This window comes from Nyctereutes procyonoides, unplaced genomic scaffold (genome assembly GCF_905146905.1).
Source record: "Nyctereutes procyonoides isolate TBG_1078 unplaced genomic scaffold, NYPRO_anot_genome, whole genome shotgun sequence".
Lineage (NCBI taxonomy): Eukaryota > Metazoa > Chordata > Mammalia > Carnivora > Canidae > Nyctereutes > Nyctereutes procyonoides.
In genome coordinates, this window is record NW_026575020.1 from 951,054 (window position 1) to 970,601 (window position 19,548).

General features: G+C 56.6%; 1 protein-coding gene across 2 annotated transcripts; it reads left to right on the plus strand.

Moving 5' to 3' along the window:
• Positions 1–2,689: 2,689 nt before the first annotated feature.
• On the plus strand, positions 2,690–18,610 carry SLC4A1 (solute carrier family 4 member 1 (Diego blood group)). 2 transcript variants are annotated; one of them, XM_055316070.1, is made up of 20 exons: positions 2,690–2,752; positions 6,220–6,301; positions 6,426–6,522; positions 7,583–7,662; positions 8,514–8,694; positions 8,796–8,931; positions 9,357–9,480; positions 9,594–9,675; positions 9,815–9,996; positions 10,500–10,710; positions 10,937–11,149; positions 11,327–11,475; positions 11,588–11,782; positions 13,105–13,278; positions 13,734–13,823; positions 14,302–14,468; positions 15,014–15,267; positions 16,264–16,433; positions 16,527–16,703; positions 17,621–18,610. In XM_055316070.1, exons 2-20 carry the CDS (start codon positions 6,266–6,268, stop codon positions 17,699–17,701), a joined length of 2,799 nt encoding a protein of 932 aa, XP_055172045.1. In that variant the 5' UTR covers positions 2,690–2,752; positions 6,220–6,265; the 3' UTR covers positions 17,702–18,610. The 2 variants fall into 2 exon arrangements, with proteins under 2 accessions (XP_055172045.1, XP_055172053.1); XM_055316078.1 differs by lacking the exons at positions 2,690–2,752; positions 6,220–6,301; positions 6,426–6,522 and adding an exon at positions 7,134–7,280.
• The last annotated feature ends 938 nt before the right edge of the window (positions 18,611–19,548 follow it).

Consider the following 19,548-nt stretch of genomic DNA (forward strand, 5'->3'; position numbering starts at 1 on the left):
CTCACCTCTCACTGAGGACTGACTACATCCCGGGATGATGGAAAGTGAGAAAGTCTCATCCCTTCTGGAGAACTATACCCCTTGCCCAAAGGCTCTTCCTCTGGAGCAACCTATCCCAACCCACAATCTGGGCTGTGTGATCTGGAATGACATCATATGGGCAGTACAGCCAGGCCCCTGCTCAGGGTGGGCTTCCTCAGGCTCAGCCTGAGAGGGCCACCCTTAAGCTTACCTTGTACCTGCTGACACTTGGCCTTGGCTCCCGACCTTCCATGGGCAGACTGGGATGTGGACACCCATGGACCTTGGGGAGGGGAACATGATAGGCTCTTCCCTTAGAACCAGGAACTGGGGGTGGCCGGGGGCGGGGGGTGGACAGGAAGGATGGCAAGCAGGACTCTGTGGGAAGAGGGAATCAGGATACCCACTCAAGCATCCTCAGGCCCTGCTTCATTTTCTCAAATGCCAAGCTTTCTGACCACCTCGGTCTGGGACAGGGGTATGGCTAAAGGGAGGCAAGCCTCTCTCTTATTTCCTCAGCACCTAACTCAGTGCCAGGCATGTGGAATCTTCAGATGAACTGAAGTCCAAGTTGGAATGAGTGATAGGAGCCATCATTTCTTCCTGGAAAAGCATAAACAAGCCAAATGTGATGGGCAGATTTGGGGAAACATCGACATTAATTCAGGGCAACAGACGACCTAGAACACATGGTATGAGTAGAAAGGATCAGATGCCAACCTGCTCTGCTGCTGTTTGAGTGTCTGGTGGGCGGTCTGGGCATGGTACCTGCAGAACAGCCGAACAGCTGCGCCAACTGCCCTCTTAAGCCAGATGTTCCCACCCCCACCCCCACTCCCAGCTGCCAGTCCTTTCTGGGTCTGGGGGAGGGGCTCCCTTGCTGCCTCCTGCACTCAGCCACCTCTCACTTCCAGGGCAGGCAGATGGGCAAGGTGCCCGGACCCTCTGGGCTGTGGTGAGAGGGCAGGGCCTTTGCTTGGCATTTGCTGCCACCGCAGGGAGCAGCCCAGTCTGGGTAGGGCTTGAGACAGATTGGACCGGCCCACAGAGTGAGCACCAGGACAGGAGGGAGGAGGCACCCCCAGCTGCCTTCAGCCAGGGCCTCTGTTAGCAACTGGTGTGAAGGGCAAGGGGGGCAGGAGGGAGCACAGGGCTTAGCATCAGGCAGAGAGCAGGCCTGAGTGCCAGCTCCCGCTCCAGCAGCCAAGAGGTCTGGGGCCGGTAGCCCACTTCCCCGCCCCTGGCCTCCTCGTCTGTCAGAGAACAACCACCAGGGGTGCCTTCCTCAGAGGGGCTTGGAGACAGTGTCTGTCCATCGGTTCTTCTTTTCACTAGGGAGCAACCTGACTGCTCTGTCACTTTGTGCCTCCTGTTGTGACCGCCAGGTCAAGCTCCCAGCACAGTGTCCACACACAGGAGGAATCAGCTCCGCATCTGAGCAGCTGCCCCCTTTCCCACTCTGCTGGGCTTGGCACAGGGCAGGCTCGTGGTAGGGACCCAGGAAATGGTGGTGAAACTGCTGGATACGCCACCTCTCTGTCCCTGTCTCCGAGCCTGAAGCAGGGAACCCTGAGGCCAAGGGCCACATAACTGGGTGCTCTCCATTCACAGTAAGGACACCGAAGCCCAGAGAGGGCAGGCATTCGCCCAGGGTCCCACCAGCCAGTGGTTTCTGGTGCTGGGCGAGGATGGCTTCCTCTCTGGCTGCCCAGAGCAGGATCTACAAAACCCCCCTTTCTGTCTGCTTCCGAGCCTCTCTTCATTCTTGCCGATCTGAACTCATTTTTCAGTCTCTGCTTCTCTAACCAGAGCCAGGGAGCAGGTGCCTGGCCGCAGCACCCCCAGGAGCAGAGGTTGCCCTGCTGGGGGGTGTGGGCAGGGGTAGGGCGGGGGCCGAGAATGCGGGCTGCTCTGGCCTGGGGGCCTGGGCCAGGCTGCCAACAGAGAAGCCAGTGTGCCCAAACATTGGGGCTTTGTGAGCTCTGAGCTCCGTGTGGGGAAGGTTGTTTGTGTTGACCTGACATTGTTTCAGGTTGACTGAGGGGCTGCATCTTAGAACCCAGGGCCTGGCTCTTTGGAGCCACCCGGGGTCTTAGGGGAGAGGTGGCTCGGGAGGAAGCAAGTCTGGAGCGAGAAGGGGAGGGCGCTGCCTGGACCCTGTGCGCACTGAGCAGGTCCTGTGGGCAAGGCTGTAGAGCGAGAGTGAGTTCTGGGAGAGGACACCAATGGGGAGAAGAGAAAGCACCTGTGTATCTTGGGGCCAGAGTAGAGGAGCCTGGCCAGAGCGAGGACAGACAGACGCAGGACAGGGGCATCCAGAAGCTGTGGCAGACCTGCCAGGAAGCTGAGCGCTTGAGAACCCAGCCCTTGAACCTTAGTACACGAAGGAAGACCCAGGAGAGTCCTTGGGAGCCAGGAAGGCAGCAGGAAGCCTTGGGGGCTAGCTGGCTGGGGTGGGGTGGGCCAGACTCACAGCTGTCCAGATGTGTGTGAGAGATAACTCTGTTTACTGGGCACCCAGAAGGAGTAGGGCGGGGGGTGGGAAGGGGCTCCCCAGGACCGTGGGGCGGGCAGATTAGGAGGCGGGGGCATGAGTCAGGGGTTTGGGAGCTGCCCCCGGGGTTTGGGAGCCAGGACTTGGTGCTGTTAGAGCAGCTGTGAGCTCAGCTGGTGGCAGAGGACACCCGTGGCTGAAGGAGTTCGCTGAGGGACCCTCAAGGCTTGTGAGCAGGTGAGCAGGGTTGGGAGGGGCTGGAGGTGGTCTTAAGGGCTGCAGGTGCCCAGCCTGAAATCTGTGCCCAGGTGGACACAGATGCCTGACCTCCAAGGGGGTGCAGGTGGGTGGGATGAGAACCATAGGATGCGTGTTGTTCCCCCTAAGGGCACAGGCCCGTTGGCACCTGTAGCTGCGGGGTGCGGGGCTGCAGGTGTTAGGAAAAAGAGGCTGGCACGTGGCAACAGAAGTATGTGTGGCTGGTGGTGGGGGGCACAAATGTGCTCCCCCTCCAGGTGCAGGTCCTTTTCAGGTTCTTCTTTACCAGCCCCTTGGATCCCACAGACTCAGGTCTTAGCCCCCAGCCCCCTCTTTCCTGCATGGCTGGGGACCCACAGGCCATCCTATCTCCTTCTTCTGAGGACAGTTGTCCACTGACGCTGCTTCCCCTCTGGGACACTTCCAGGGAGTTGACCAGGCAGACCTGGCACTGTGAGGCAGGAGTAAACTGTGGCCCTAAAAGATCTCTCCTAGGGAGAGAGCCTAGGGAGTGTTTGGAGGGAAAGGAGTTCCCCATCCCCCCAGGATCTCAAAGCACTTGGGCTGATTCCATGGGAATTATAGGAAAATCAGAGAGAGATAAAGACAGCAAGTCTGAGTTGGATCACAGTCACAGGGATAATGATGGCAAACATTTACGCGGAGCTCTTTATGGGTCAGGCATATTCTAAGTGCTTTATGTACATCAACTTACTCAGAGCTACAACAGGCCTGTAAGATAGGCATCATTATTATGACCCCACTTCGCAGATGAGAAAACCGAGGCACAGAGAGGTTGAGTCATTTGCCCAAGGTCACACCGTAAGTGGCAGGGCTAGGATCTGAACCCAGGCAGTCCAGCTGGAGAGTCCGTGGTTTTTTAACCAGTGGCACTAAGCCAGCCTGGAGCTGTTTTCTCTTCTGGGAGGCAGCTCAGCGTGATGGCTAGAGATGTAGTTGGAGTCAAGTAGGGCCACAGTTTAGTCCTGCCTCTGAGATCTACCTGCCAGAGGACCAAGACAAGTTAACCTCTCTGAGCCTCAGCTTTCTCATCTTAGTGACATTACCCACTTCACAGAGTGGTTTGAGGATTATGAGAGATAAGGCAATACAGCTTTGTGCGGTGTGGGGGCAATTACACAAAGGCAGTGCTATGCCACCAGGGAGCCCTCCCCGTCATCTGGTCGTTCCCCCCACCCCAGCCTCTGCCAGCTGTGCCCCACCTCCGGGGCTCCAGATGCCATGCTACCCTTATCTGGCCTTGCCCTGGCTGGCTGGCTGGCCAGGTGTTTGGTGAGCTTCCAGACGCAGAGCAGTGATCGGGTTCTAAGCTCTTATCAGTGCCAGAGCAAGGCCCGAAGCTGGGGAGTGGGGGGGCTGGGCCCAGTGGAGGCTGCAATCTGGGTCATGGGTGCACCCTCTAAGGCCCCAGCTGAGCTCAAGGCACCTCCGTTCTCCCCTCTTCTCTCTCACTGAGGTCTCAGAACCCTGGTGGGAAGGTGCTCCCGTTGTCCAGATGGGATGACCGAGTCCTAGAGAGAGGCTGGAGCAGACAGGCAGCCTCCTCTGGCTCTGGAGGTCCCCTCTCCCCAATCCACCTCTCAGATAGGAAGTGGAGGGCAGAGCCCAGCCCCACGGGTGGGACTTTTAGCACCTAAGGCTAATACCCTTGAGACGGCTAGGGATTTGAGGTCCAGGCAGAGGGCAAGGCCAAAGAAGGAAGGAAGAAAATAGAGATGGGACTGTCCCCTGGTCATCACTTCCCCTGCCACCACCGCAAGGCAGGAACCCCTGCCCTTTGCAGTTTGGTGGGGCTCTGTATGCTCTCTCCCTATCTCTATCTCTCAGGGCTGCAGCACTCCCCCCCCCCAGAGAGAAATGTCTCTGTAGCCCTCTTTCTGTACGTCCTCCCTGCCCTGTTCCCTCACATAACAGCCGGCCCTGTCTAGCACGCTCCGACCTCTGCACGGTCCTTCTTACACCCGGACCATCCTTCCCCCCTCTCAGCCCTGCACATCCCTCCAGCCTCCTCGGCCCAGCCCCAGTGTCCCCTGCTCAGAGACACTCCATCCCCCATGCCACCAGTAGGCCCTCCTTTTCGTCCTGCCATATGATCCTTGGCACCCAACACCTTCTGCTCATTTCTCATTTGTCTGGGGGACATATTGTCTCCTGAAGCACTTGGCCTGTCACACGTTCCCAACTTGCCTCCCCACTCAGGGCAGGGGGCTTTTCAAGAGGAGGGGCAGCATCTCATTCATCTCAACTCACACCGCTCAGCACCATGTGGGTACAGAGTGGGGATGTGTGCCACCTGCCCCCAATCCCTGTTGCTGGAGCACCCTGCCTGCAGTGGGTGAGGGGGAAAGGGAGTCCTTGCACACCCAGTCTGGGGCCACCCTAGGGGACTTCTGTGCTCCCCTTGGGCTGGGCCTCACATTCCTGGGGTGAGCATACTTCCTCTCTGCCAGAGACATAACTGAGCAAAGCTGATGCACAGGCTTGGCCGCCTCTTGGCTAAGTCCTGCCTCCTCAGTCCCAGAGGCCCAGGCCTGCAAGGGGGAGCCGCTCTTACATTCACCCGGCATATATTTATTGAGCACCTACTTACTATTTACTATGTGGCAACCATTGTGCTAGGAGTAAAGGATTCAGTGGGGACCAAGATACGGATATTAGCACTCGAGGGGCTTCCCTTCTAGAGGCATCCTCAGACAATATATACACAAATGAATCAAGAAACCAGAAAATGACAGATTGGGTTACTGAATGTTAGGGTGGTCAGGAAGAGAATCTGAAGAGCTCAGATGTGAGAAAGGATGAGGTGGGGGAGAGGGGCACTGAGGATATGGACAACTGTGTGTGCAAAGGCCCTGGGGCAGGAAGGGCTTTGGTAAGAATGATGGGATACATGAGGAGTGAGCAAGAGAGATGGAATTCAAGATGGAGTGGAGGAGAGAAACGAGGCCATATCATTCAGCACCTCTGAGACACTCCCTAAGATGCTACAGCCCCACGCCCAGCAGAAAGTAGCTGTTTCTGGGAGAAGAGGGTATGTTGTGAAGACTCTCATGGGAGCTAAGTTCCTTGAAGAAAGAATAGGTCATGCCCCTGGAGCTGGCTAAGTCCTAGGCATGGACAGGAGAAGAAGCCAAGTGAGGATTGGTAGATGGAAGGAGATGTTGAATTCGAGGGACACCCCCACCCTCTCAAACACCCTCTGATTGATGGGTCTTCCTGCCTGAGCTCTCCTGTCTCCTATACACCTGTCCTCACACCAATAAATCTAGCTCCTTCCCCCACCCAACCCCCACTTTCTTCCCCTGCCTCCTCTGCCTCCCAACACCTGGGATCCCCCTTGACTCAAATATAGCCCCCTCTGGGGGAGGATCAGGAGACCCCAGAATGCCCTGTCCCTCACTCAGCCTGTGCTCTCCCACCTGCAGGGACCCGCAGTGCGGGTTATGCTGGGGGCTTGGATCATCGTGGACAATGGACAACCAGGACAGCACCATGGAAAAATGGCAGGTGAGTCTTTTGTGGTATCTGCCGGGCTCCTATCTGGGGACTCTGGGAACCCAACCCTGGACTCCTACCTTCATGGTGGCTTGAGAAGCCTTCCCAGCCCAGCCCTGATGGCCACTTCCCATAGGACGACCATGAAGAGGGGCTGGAGGACACTCTGGAACAGGAGGAATATGAGGAACAGGACCCGTATGTCCCCATGGTTCAGGTGGAGGAGCCAGTAGGTGAGCCCCATCTCTCTCGCTCTCTTCTCTCTCTCTTCTCTCTCTGTCTCTGTCTCTCTCTCTGGGATGAGCTGCTGATCCCCAGACAGAGAGACAGTAGGGGAACTTGTCTTCCCCCTTCTCTACACCCCCTCCTCCCGCCAGCCCCAGGGCCAGTTCTCCCACAATCCTGGCTGATTGAAGGATAAACAGAGTTTTGTTTGAAATGATCACAGGAGGTGACTGGGGGTGGGGGTGGGGGCAGGACTAGTCACCCATGGCGGGGCCCTTCGATTTGGGATAGGGCATCCAGGCCTGTCTGTGACAAGGGCATGAGCCCACATGCCATCTGTGACCATCCAATGCTGACTTCTAGGCCAGGCACTGGGCCGATTCTAGGAACATCATTTCTGTTTGGGGGTCTAGAGGTCCTGAGAAATGAGCGGCTGTAGGGACCTTCAGGGAAGAAAGACATCAGGAAACCTTCCCGGCTCTGCCAAGGTCTCAGTTGGGGAGCCCCAGGGGGGCACCTGTTTACTGTCAACAGGACTTAAGTGCTGGCAATTGGTATTGAAGATAAGAGGCCCCTCTGGGAAATGAGGACTGGGAGTGGGGTGGGAAGTGGGGGTCAATATAAGGCAGAGCCCACCCTGGCTCCCAGAGCTCCACCAGGAGACGGGGAGAAGAAGGAAGGGAAACTGATCCCAGAAGGTGCCAGAAGAAGGAGAAGATCCTAGGAGAATCCTGAGAAGTGCCTTTCGGGACGCTCCACTTTGGAGGTGACCTCTCTGTCACCACTGAAGATGACTCCCGGGGGTCTTCCGCAATGCTTGGATGAGGCGTAAAAGAGCCAGGCTGCGCCAAGAACAGGCACAGGGAGCCACAGACCATTGAACAGCAGGAGTGGGGTGGAGTGCAGTGGGGTGCAGGCACCCGGGTCCTGGCCAGTGGCAACAGGAGGGAGTGGGGATCATCTCATGCTGCTCTCAGAAGCTTGCAATGGAGGGGCACCTGTGGAGTGGAGGAGGACCCTAAGGGAGGGATTACTGGGGGGCAACACTCACCCACTTTTGGGTTTCAGCTTACCCCACTGAGCCGACAGCCACAGATGAGGACACCGTAACACACCCAGACACCACACCACGTGCAGGTACCCATGAGGTGAGGACCCCCGGCATTCCCCGGTTCTCTTTTCTGTGCCGCCTGTGAACATACCCTTCTACCAGGAGAAGGGAGGTAAAGAGGGATAGGCCCAGCTGCAGCAAGGGGGATCCCCACAAGCAGGCAGGGCAGGGCAGGAGTGGACATCTCAGGAAATAGACCAAAGGGAAGAGGACACCCCTGTGGAGGGAGGAGACCTGGGTCTCTCTTCCACTGAGCAGGGAGCTCCCTGGGCAGAGATAAAGGGATTGCCAGAGGTCTGTGCTCTCGGGCCCTCTGGCCTTGGCTGGGCTGTCAGGTGCTTCCTGGGGAAGCACCGAATTAAATACGTTCCCCCTCTGCCCAGGCCCTCCTGGCCTTGCACATCCCCGCTGGGCATCAGACTGTCTAGCTGGTTAGGAAATTGGATCTACCCTCAGCTAGGCTCCTGGGAGCAGCCACTTGGCCCCAAGGAAACCCAAAGGCATGTCGAGCCCACTCAACAGTCTTGGAGGCAGGAGACCCACCTGATAACCCCAAAGGCTCCCTTTTCTTTCTCCTCCCAGGTGTCCATTCTAGCATCCCTTTTGGTCCAGAGGTTCTCCAAGTGCCTCTGAAATAGGGTGAAGGAGCTGGGGAACAAAGCCAGAGTTGTGGGCTGTTCTCCCCCACCCCACCCCAACTCCCTACCTTCTCAACCCAGCCAGGCTGCTGCTTCTGCCAGTCCCCTCTGAGTTCTGGGTCTGCCCTGAGTGCTCCAGGACTCTGGGCCTCCTCCAAACATCTCTTGGAGCCTGTTTAATGCCCACCATGCTCCCCCCAGAGTCCCACCTTGGGGCCTGAGACACTGATTCAGGCTTGTGGGGCTGCAGATCTATGTGGAGTTGCAGGAACTGGTGATGGATGAGAAGAACCAGGAGTTGCGGTGGATGGAGGCAGCGCACTGGGTGCGGCTGGAGGAGAACCTGGGGGAGGACGGGGTCTGGGGCTCCCCACACCTGTCCTACCTCACCTTCTGGAGCCTCCTGGAGCTGCAGAAAGCCTTCGTCAAGGGTGAGCCCTGCTGGTCCCCTCTGCAAGACCCGCACATAGGCATGGTGGCGGGCAGGAGGGCCACCACCCAGCCATCCAGCTCACCCCTCCACCCCTCACAGGCACTGTCCTCCTGGATCTGCCAGAGACCTCCCTAGCGGGAGTGGCCAACCAGCTGCTGGATCAGTTTATCTACGAGGAGCAGATTCGGCCTCAGGACCGAGACCTCCTGCTCCGGGTCCTGCTGCTCCAGCACAGGTGCCCCTGCCTGCCAGGACCTGGACTCCACAGTCAAGGGGTCCACCTGCCCAGCCCACCTGCCCCAAGCTCTCCCTGGAGACCCAGGTGGTCCCTCCCCCACCAGACCAGGGCCCACTTTCTTCCACGATGGCTCCTGCCTCTGACACCTCTTGAAGGGTGACCATGTCTCCACGTTCTTGGGAGTGCAGGCTCTCAAAGCCCCTCCCTCCCTCCCTCCAGGCTCCACCTTGTCATTCCAGACACAGACCATCCGCTTGCATCCATAATGTCCTTCCAAAGAAGGCTGATTGTCCCTCTGCCCCGGGGTCCCTCTAGTCTGGTCACTGGGAAGCCCCACCTGATCCCTCCTACCACTGGTCTCCGTGCTACTAACATCCCAGTCTGAACAGCTTCACTCAATCCAAGTCCCCTGTGTCCCGCAGCCACGCCGGAGACCTGGAGGCCCTGGGGGGTGTGAAGCCCGCGGTTCTGATGCGTTCTGGGGACCCCTCACAGCCTCTGCTCCCCCAGCAACCCTCATTAGAGACGCAGCTCTTCTGTAAACAGGTGAGGCTGTACCAGGGCTATGAGCAGAGCCAGAAAGCTACCAGCCTGAGATGAGGAGAGGGCTGGAAGCTCAGAGTGGCCAGATGATTCCCCTCACCACCCTCCTTCCACAGGGAGAGGGGGGCACAGAGGATTCACCATCTAGAATTCTGGAAAAGATTCCCCCAGATTCGGAGGCCACCCTGGTGCTAGTGGGTAAGCAGCTGGTGCCTCCCCTGATCCCCATAACCCCTCCATGCCCCCGCTTCTGCCTCCTGTCCCGGCCCAGCCTCCCTCTCTGTCAGCACAGACCCAGTGGCCCCCCTCAGCCTGTCCTGGCCCCTTCCCCTCACAGGCCGAGCGGCGTTCCTGGAGCACCCGGTACTGGGCTTCGTGCGGCTGCAGATGGCCACAGAGCTGGACGCTGTGGGGCTGCCTCTGCCTGTACGCTTCCTCTTCGTGTTGCTGGGACCCGAGGCCCCCAACACCGACTACACCCAGCTGGGTCGGGCTGTTGCCACCCTCATGTCGGAGCGGGTGAGGAGAGGCTGGCGGGGCCTGGGGGAGCCTGAGGGCTGGGTGGCAGCTGAGGTCACTCACTGGATAGGCACTTTAGTTTTGCTAGTCTGGCATGTTCAGTCTAACCTGGCTGCTTTGACCCTGTCTGGCCAGGGGTAGGTCGTCTGGGCTCGTGTGGTCTGGCCTAGCCCTGCCTCATGGGGCCTGGGTGAGGGCCACTCTGACCTGGTTCTACCCGGTTAGGTCTGGCCTGGTCTGGTCTAGCCTACTTGGTTCCATCTGGTCTGCTCTAAGCTCCCCCTGGTTTGTTTTAGTGCTTCTCCTTTCCCCACTCAAGGGCCCATCTGCCTCTCCAAAACCCTTTTGTGGTGGGCACAGAAGTAAGGGGGTGGCAGGGCAGGCCATTCCTAGCAAGAGGGAGCTGGGTGAGAGGGTTCTGGCCCTGGAGGCCATGGATGTGGACGCTTGGGTCCTCTGGGCTGGCAGGTCCAGGCAGTCCTGACCCCCTCTCTGGCCCACAGGTGTTCCGCACTGATGCCTACCTGGCCCAGACCAAAGAGGAGCTAGTCCGCAACCTGGACTGCTTCCTGGACTGCAGCCTTGTGCTGCCGCCCTGCGAAGTCCCCTCAGAGCAGGCCCTGCTCAGTCTGGTGCCCGTCCAGAAGGAGCTGCTGCGGAGGCGTTACCTGCTCAGCCCCGCCAAGCCGGACCCCCACTTCTACAAGGGCCTAGGTACCTGCCCCGAAGCCCCCACAGATCCTTAGATACCTCAGCGCGGCCCCGTAAGCCACTGCCTCCCCTCCTCCCATCCAACACCCCGGCGTCCCCTCTCTCTGTCCTCATGCCTCCCAGCCTTCTCGACCACCCCATTCCCATCAGAAGATACTATCCACAATTCCTCTCTCCCCATACCTCCTCCTGTGACCCCCTGTGACCATGGTCCTGTTGTTGACTACAGATTTGAATGGGGGACCCGGGGGCCCTGGTGAGTCCGATGACCCTCTGCAGCGAACAGGCCTGCTCTTTGGGGGCCTGGTGCGTGACATCCGGCGCCGCTACCCCCTCTACTTGAGTGACATCACAGACGCGTTCAGCCCCCAGGTCCTGGCCGCTGTCATATTCATCTACTTTGCTGCCCTGTCACCTGCCATCACCTTCGGCGGCCTCCTGGGTCAGTGGCTCTGCATGACCCCCTAGCCCTCACTCCTGACCCTTTGGCCTCTGTGTCGGCCCTGCCTTCTGTTCCAATCTGACAGTCCAGACCCCTACAACAGCCTGTTTGGGAAATGCTCAATTGGACCTGGAAATGACCTCTTGACCTTGACCATTCTGTAACTTCTACCCACAGGAGAAAAGACCCAGAACCAGATGGGGGTGTCGGAGCTGCTCATCTCCACCGCAGTGCAGGGCATCCTCTTCTCCCTGCTTGGGGCTCAGCCCCTGCTTGTGGTTGGCTTCTCAGGACCCCTGCTTGTGTTTGAAGAAGCCTTTTTCTCGGTAGCTCTGTTCTGGCCCCACTCTGTCCGTGTAGCTGGCCCTAGCCCCACCTGCCCGAGGCACGGTACTTGGGCCCACCTGCCTGACCCAGTCCTCTCTGACCCCCTTGCAGTTCTGCACTAGTAACAACCTGGAGTACATCGTGGGTCGTGTGTGGATCGGCTTCTGGCTCGTCCTGCTCGTGGTGCTTATGGTGGCTTTCGAGGGCAGCTTCCTAGTTCGCTTCATCTCCCGCTACACCCAAGAGATCTTTTCCTTCCTCATCTCCCTCATCTTCATCTATGAGACCTTCGTCAAGCTGGTCAAGGTGGGGGCCATGGGAGTGTTGACGTTGTGCAACTCTGTGCACATACCATGTGGCCGTGTGCGTCACTGCACAGGTGTCCTTATAGCACGTGTGTGGCTGTGTCTTCATCATGTGTAGCTATGATCACATTCACGGCAACACCTGCTGCCTGTGGGCCGGTACTCTGGCCCTGACCATGCGGAGTACCTGCCTGAGTGGGCATCTCTGTGTGAGCATGTCCAGTGTGTATGTGAGACTGAACCTGGAAGACTGGGTTCATGGAGAGGTAGCAGGGGTCCCAGAGGCTCTGATGTCCCTCACACCCACTTGGGGACTCACCCTTAAGAACCCACAGGGCTGGGGTGCCTGGTTGGCTCAATCGGTTAAGCATCAGCCTTGGGCTTATGTCATGATCCCAAGGTCCTGGGATTGAGCCCCACATCAGGCTCTCAGCTCAGTGGGAAGCCTACTTCTCTCTCCCCCTCTGTAGCTCCTCCTGTTTGCCTGTTCTCTCTCTCTCTCTCTCTCTCTGATAAATAAATACTATCCTTTAAAAAAAAAAAAAAGAACCACAGGGCTTGTGGGTGGAGCACTCTGCCTCCTCAGCTCCACTACTTTAAACTACGCCTACCTCTGCATCTGCATTTTATATAGAGGGAGGGTGGACACTGCATGTCTGCCTCTGACTCTGTTAGTTGGTGGGGATTTCTGTTTCCAAGTCTTTGAAGCCCTTTTTAGGAGCCTCCTTGGCACTTGTTTCCTGCCCACCAGCCTTCTCATGTCTCCCAGGTCCTGAGTGCTGACATGCACACATGTATACTCATTGCTGTCATGGTCTGCCCCACCCAAGCTGAGCCTGGTCTCCACTTCTGAAAACTAAGCTATAGAATCCCATTGTCTCTTTGTTTTCCTCTCAATTGAGGATGAAGATAAGTGAATGGATGGATGATAGATGTATGGATGGATGGATAGATAGAAAATGATAGATGATGGACAGATTGATGGATGGATAATGGGGTAGATGGATGATAGGTGGATGGATAGGTGGATGGATGGATGAATGGATAATGGATGATGGATGGATGGATGGATGGATGGATAGATGATGGACAAATTGATTGATGGATGATGGGTGGATGGATGGAGAGATAGATAGATGATGTACAGATTGATGGATAGATAATGGGGTAGATGGATGATAGATGGATGGATAGGTGGATGGATGGATAGATGAATGGATGATGGATGATGTATGGATGGATGAATAGATGATGGACAAATTGATGGATGGATGATGGATAGATGGATGAGAGAGAATAGGATGCCTTTGTTTTCTGCTGCAGATCTTCCAGGACCATCCACTGCAGAGGTATTATGACTACAATATGACAATCATACCCAAACCTCAGGGTCCCCTGCCCAACACAGCCCTCCTCTCTCTTGTGCTCATGGCTGGCACCTTCTTCTTCGCCATGATGCTGCGCAAGTTCAAGAACAGCTCCTACTTCCCTGGCAAGGTCAGCACACACACCCCAGCCCCGCCCTTGGCTACACTGCCTTATCCCCATCCAAAGCACTTCTCCAGGTTCCTCAGTGCCATTAGCTCTCCTCCTTTCCCTATTCCAAGCCTCCCTGACCCCTTTCTCATTTAGGCTTTCACTCTTCAGGCAAGCCCACCACCCTTTCTCAGCGTGTCCAGGCTGAGAACCTAGTGGGGAGCTGGGAAGAGTTCTTAGAAAGGGGTGGAGCAGCCGTGGGGCAAGTGGTGGGGCTGGGCCAGGGGAAGAAGAAAGGAGGCAGGTGCATTGAGATGTAGGACAGGGCAGTAGGTGTTGATGGATCCCCTGGGAAGAGCAAGGATGAAGAAGGATGAAGAAGAGTTGGATGAAGAGGGAGCAGGAGTGGGGGCAAGTGGGAAGTAGGAGGTGGGGAAACAACTGGGCACTGACCTGATTTTTCTGCTTGTCCTCAGCTGCGACGGGTCATTGGGGACTTCGGGGTCCCCATCTCCATTCTGATCATGGTCATGGTGGATTTTTTCATCACGGACACCTACACCCAGGTGACACTCTCCTCCCACTGTCAGCTCATTCTCCCAATATGCCCCCTCCCAAGAACAGTTTTCCCAAACCTGAAGCCAGCTAGAACTACCCTTACTCATTCCTGCCTCCCCTGAGAGCCCCAAGATCTTCCCACAGCCTTACAGGACACCTCTGGCTGAAGCAAAGGCCTGGGACAGATTGCCTTTTACCAAGGCAGTAGGAAAGAATCTGCTTTGGAGCCAGGGAGATCTGAGGATGAATCTCAGTTCCCCCACCAAATAGCTGTGCAAAGCAAAGCAAACTACACAACCTCTCTGATCCTGTTTCCTCATCTATAAAGTGGGGAATGAGAAGATGTTTGTAAAGGGCTTAGTGTAGTGACTGGGTACAACATAGGTGCTCAATATAAATAAGTCCCCAAATGCTCAGGACCCTGGCTCCCTGCCCCTGCCTCCCTTCCTCTGCCCCAATGTTCTCACCAGCATTCTCCTCTCACAGAAACTCAGTGTGCCTAGAGGCCTCTCAGTGTCCAACGCCTCAGCCCGGGGCTGGGTCATCCACCCACTGGGCTTGTATTCGCCTTTCCCCATCTGGATGATGTTTGCCTCTGTCCTTCCTGCCCTGCTGGTCTTCATCCTCATCTTCCTGGAGTCCCAGATCACCACGTAAGGGCAGAGCTGGGCCTGGGAGGGTCTGAGGCAGGGAAAGGGACAGACTCCAGGCAGGCATGACACCAAAGACTGAGCTCTAGTTCCAGTGGAACCTGTGGCCCTCCTGATGAGCAGGAGTGATGGATGGGTAGGGGCAGGTGCAGGTTTTGTGGGACCTGACATGGTATAATTTGGGGAGGTCTTTTGAGACAAAAAAGACAAAATGAGAACTACAAAATGAGATGGCACAACCCGGAAGGGACCTTCACCTGTGAGGCTCCCAGAAGCTCAGCTTCATTGGCTTCAGCGTAAATCTGCCTGTGGACGGGCATTCTAGGTGCTGCTATCTTAGGTGCTGCTATCTTAGGATACTTGCACTCTTAGAGTCTGGATTCTCAAGACAGGATGAGAGGAGGGGAGTGAGGAATTCTAAGGGAGATGAGCACAGCAGGATAAACTAAGATACAGAGGGACCCAAGTATGGAGAAGAAAGGAGGGGGCCAGGAGGGTGGGGATGACGGAGAACGTTACTTACCCCTGACCTCCCACACCACCTCTAGGCTGATTATCAGCAAACCAGAGCGCAAGATGGTCAAGGGCTCTGGCTTCCACCTGGACCTGCTGCTGGTCATAGGCATGGGCGGTGTGGCTGCCCTCTTTGGGATGCCCTGGCTCAGTGCCACCACCGTTCGTTCAGTCACCCACGCCAATGCGCTCACTGTCATGGGCAAGGCGAACATCCCGGGAGCTGCCCCCCAGATTCAGGAGGTCAGGGAGCAGCGGATCAGTGGGCTTCTGGTCGCTGTGCTCGTGGGTGAGTAGGGGCTGGCCACACTCCCTACCACCCTCTGGCCTTGCTCCCAGCCCCCAGCCCCTGCCCCTTAGGATCCAGTGCCTTCTGCAGCCCTGTCCACCCCACAGCCTGGTCTCCCACATGCCCCCTGCCCATGTCTCCCCAGGGTCATCTATTCACGTGAGGAAGTTCTGGAGGAAATGCCCAAGGCCCAAGGCACTGAGATAGACATCTGAGCAGAGGAGGAAGCATGGGGGCGGGGGCGGGGGGATATGTGTGTGTGTGGGGGGGTACTCCATACTGAGACCTTCTCTAGATAGGACCCAGTATTCAGAGCTTTACTCAACAGAAGCTCAGTGAACATTGGGTCCCAGCCCTGCTCTGCTGCTAATTCAGTATCCTTCCTCCTCCTGGGCCTCAGTTTCTCTGTACCCTGAGAGGGTTCATTAGATGCCTCTGAGGTCTCTCTGGCTTGGCTGCTTTATGACTGATGCCAAGGGCAGTGCTCTGGGCATAATCTGGGGTGGGAGAGGAGAAGACAGGATCACTGGGGTTGATCCAAGTTCTGGAGCAGCTGAGAGTACAGCTAGGCTCAGCGTGGGCAGCGCCACAGTCACTGGTGGAGTTGCCAGGGACGCTTCTTAAAGGAGGCAAAGTTGATGTTAGTTGGAGGAGGGTTAGGGTTTGGATAGGTGGAGGGGGATGGAGGTGTTCTGGGCTGGGGCATGGAGAAGTTGGGCTTCTCCGACCTCTGTGAACCCCCGAGGCTAAAGGAGTAGGCTTTAATCTTTCAAAGGCAAGAGTTTGACTCCCAGATCTGCCGCTCTGTAGCTGTGTGGCCTTAGGCAAGTTGGTTCACCTTTCTGAGTGTTTCCTCATCTGAAAAATGAGGGTATTACCTATTAAGAGAATCCACAGAAAGGGCTTCCTAGGGTCCCTGTAATTTCATTCCCCAGCCCCCGAAGCTGTCAGCCTTCTGGGGCCCCGGGCACTGAGAGTGCATGGTTCTCCCTGCAGGCGTGTCCATCCTCATGGGGCCCATCCTGTCCCTCATCCCCCTGGCTGTGCTGTTTGGCATCTTCCTCTACATGGGGGTCACGTCCCTCAGCGGCATCCAGTTATTTGACCGCGTCTTGCTTCTCTTCAAGCCGCCCAAGTACCATCCGGATGTGCCCTACGTCAAGCGGGTACAGAGCCGTCCTGGCTGCTCAGCCCAGAGCGTGGTGGGGGTTGCTGGGTGCCAGGGCTGGGCAGGCAGTAACCACAGCCTCCACCTGCAGGTAAAGACCTGGCGCATGCACTTATTCACGGTCATCCAGATCCTCTGCCTGGCAGTGCTGTGGACAATGAAAACCTTCCCGACCACCTCCCTGACCCTGCCCTTCATCCTCATCCTCACTGTGCCTCTGCGCCGCCTCTTGCTGCCACTCATCTTCAGGAAGCTGGAGCTCCAGTGTGTGAGTGGCTGTTCCCCACCCCTACCCTGCATGCCCGGGGCAGGAGGGATGGTGAGGAGAGGGCAGAGGCTGGAGGCAGGGACTCCAGAGCTGGGGGACAGGGAGGGATCCTCCCAGGGGCTGGAAGAATAGGAGGGGTGGGTCTGGAAACAAAGGCGGTAGAGCGAGGTGGTGAAGATCTAGGTCCGGGGCCCTCATCCAAATTTGGCACTGCCTCGTCCTGGTGTCCAACCTGGAGCAGGTGGCTTCCTTCCTCTATGCCCTGGGTTTGCTCACCTGTGCAGGGAAGGGTAAGGACAGGGATGGAGAGACGGTTAAGAAGCACGCAGGGTGTGTGCCACATGAGCTGTTCTGACCACTGAGCAGCTCTCCATGTGGTCTTCTTTTTTTTTTTTTTTAAGATTTTTTAAGATTTATTTATTCATGAGAGACAGAGAGAGAGAGAGAGAGGCAGAGACACAGGCAGGGGGAGAAGCAGGCTCCATGCAGGGAACCTGATGTGGGATCGATCCCAGGTCTCCAGGATCATGCCCTGGGCCGAAGGCAGTGCTAAACTGCTGAGCCACCCGGGCTGCCCTCCATGTGGTCTTCCAAGTCATCTTGGACAGAGTTGCTCCACTAATAAAATTCTTCCACGACGTGACAGTCACTGTGGGGTTGCCCTAGTGAACAGGTGCCCCACCCTCTGGAGGCCCTCCCCTACCGGGGTGCCAGATCCCCACGGGTTCCTCACCCTTTTGGAAACAACTCATGTAGACCAAACCTAGGGATTGAGGGGGGAGGACGTGACTTGTCCAATCCAGAGAGAGTCATGCCCTCTCCTCACTCCAGAGGTGCTCTCAGCACTGGGGTGAGCGCTCATCGGCCCCATCCCTCCCCCAAATCTCACCCCCTCTCTTTTCTCCTCTACCCTCCAGCTGGATGCTGACGATGCCAAGCCGACCTTCAATGAAGAGGAAGGTCAGGATGAATACAATGAGGTGCACATGCCCGTGTGAGGGGAAGGTGTGAGCCTCAGAGCCCCCTCCACCCTCCCACTTCCCCACTCTCCCAGGAAAAGCAGAAGTTTATGGGTATCTCATCGACTCTCAGATCCCTCCTGGGGTAGCATCTGGAGCCCTGGGGTTGTGGGTGGCGGATGGAAGGGGTTTCCAGGCAACCTTCCACGAGGGATAAACCAAGTTTAATGGCTGGAGATGGTCAGTAGGGTCCACACTGTGGGGAATTTACTGTTAGTCCCTCCCGCTGCCACCCTGCCACGTGAAGCTCCCGAATTGGAGGACTTGGAGCCCAGTCAACCTCTTCACAGCACAGACGGGGCAGTAGCTAGGGAGATAGAGGAGGTGGGGTTCAAGTTCTTGCATGCTATTTGACCTTGGGCAAGCCCCTTGACTTCTCCAGCCTCTGCTTCCTCTTCTGTAAAATGGGTATATTTATAATAATACCCATGTTACAGAATGGTTACTGAGGACCAAAGATAAATGTGAAAAGGGGGCCTTGACAGCTTTGAAAGGGCTATCATACGGTAGTCGCCATGCTTCTTCAGGTCGGCTCAGGGTCACACACCTCCTGAGCCATACAGCTGGGATTTGAACCAGGTCTTCTGACTCTGAGGCCGGAGCCCTATGCTCTACCTCAGTCACCTACCTTCCCATGCCTAGAGATGCTGACTCCCTGCTGACTGCTCCCCTCCCCTCTCTGTTCCCACCCCCACCCAGGGACCCTCTTCTCTGGGGCAGAGGGAGGTGTCCTGGTGAGGACAAGGTGTGGGTGAGGATACAATCAGGGCTGGGACTCAGGACTCCACAGTGCTCACTCCTTCCTGCCATGCTCACACTCATTCACACACTCATTCCACAAACATTTACAGAGGGCCCCAGACCCCACAGATACAGACAGAGGCACCTGAGATAAGATGGGGGGTGGGAGGGCAATGTACAGTCTGTTTTAGATTTGGGGGGGAGGAAGAGGGGGGGAGGAAGTTTGTAATTTATTGTGTATTTTGTAAGAGCTCTCATTGTACCTCAGCTTCGCATAAATGCCCAGGCCTCCAGTTTGAGACGTACTGTCCAAAGTCTCACCCCAGCTGAATCTTGGGGAGAACCCTGATCTGACCAACTAGGGTAAAAGCCAGTGGGTTCTGCAGAATATGGGCATAATCTTTTTTGTTTTTTTTTTCTTTTTTACAAAACAAAAATATAAAGAGCTGAGAGCTGGAAGTGGTGAGAAATGGTTGAAACAGAGAACCAGGGGCACCTGGCGGGAGGCCCTCAGGGCAGCCTGAGTGCTGACAGCCGCTCCTCACCACTTCGCTGGCTTGTGCCTCAGATTCCTTGTCAGGGAAATGGGGACGATAATGGTACCTACCTTGTAGGATTGTTGTAAGGATTAAGTGAGACCATGCATGTAAAGCACGTGCTTTAGCACAGCCTGATGTCAGGCCTCAGAGGAAGTGCTCCATCAATGTTAGCTGCTGGTGTGGTTATCCTCACTGGGAAAGCCCTGCCCCTCCCTCCTCCTGCTCCTTGAACACTGCTAAGGAAAGTGGAAAGAAAGTCACCCACTCTGCTAGCACCCTTCCCCTCAATGCTTGGTTATAGGTTTCGCCAATAAATGCGTCTGTGATGGAGTGACTGCCTTGCTGGAATCTCCCTCCCAGATTCAGGGGTGCCACAGGGTCTTGTCTTGATCAGACCCAGTGGACACGGTATGCATGGTGGGGTGCTGGTGCCAGGGTTGTAACCCCACGGTGGTGGCAAGGAAAGCCAGGCAGTGGCGCTGGGGGCAGGGACAGAACTGGAACCCCCAAGAGTCCTAAAGCGGACACTGGTTGCCAGTGAGAGAG

Coding starts and splice junctions, on each gene's coding strand:
- SLC4A1 (XM_055316070.1), top strand. CDS start 6,266: ATGGACAACCAGGACAGCACCATGGAAAAATGGCAG. Junction 6,302..6,425: donor GCACCATGGAAAAATGGCAG/GTGAGTCTTTTG, acceptor CACTTCCCATAG/GACGACCATGAAGAGGGGCT. Junction 7,663..8,513: donor CACGTGCAGGTACCCATGAG/GTGAGGACCCCC, acceptor GTGGGGCTGCAG/ATCTATGTGGAGTTGCAGGA.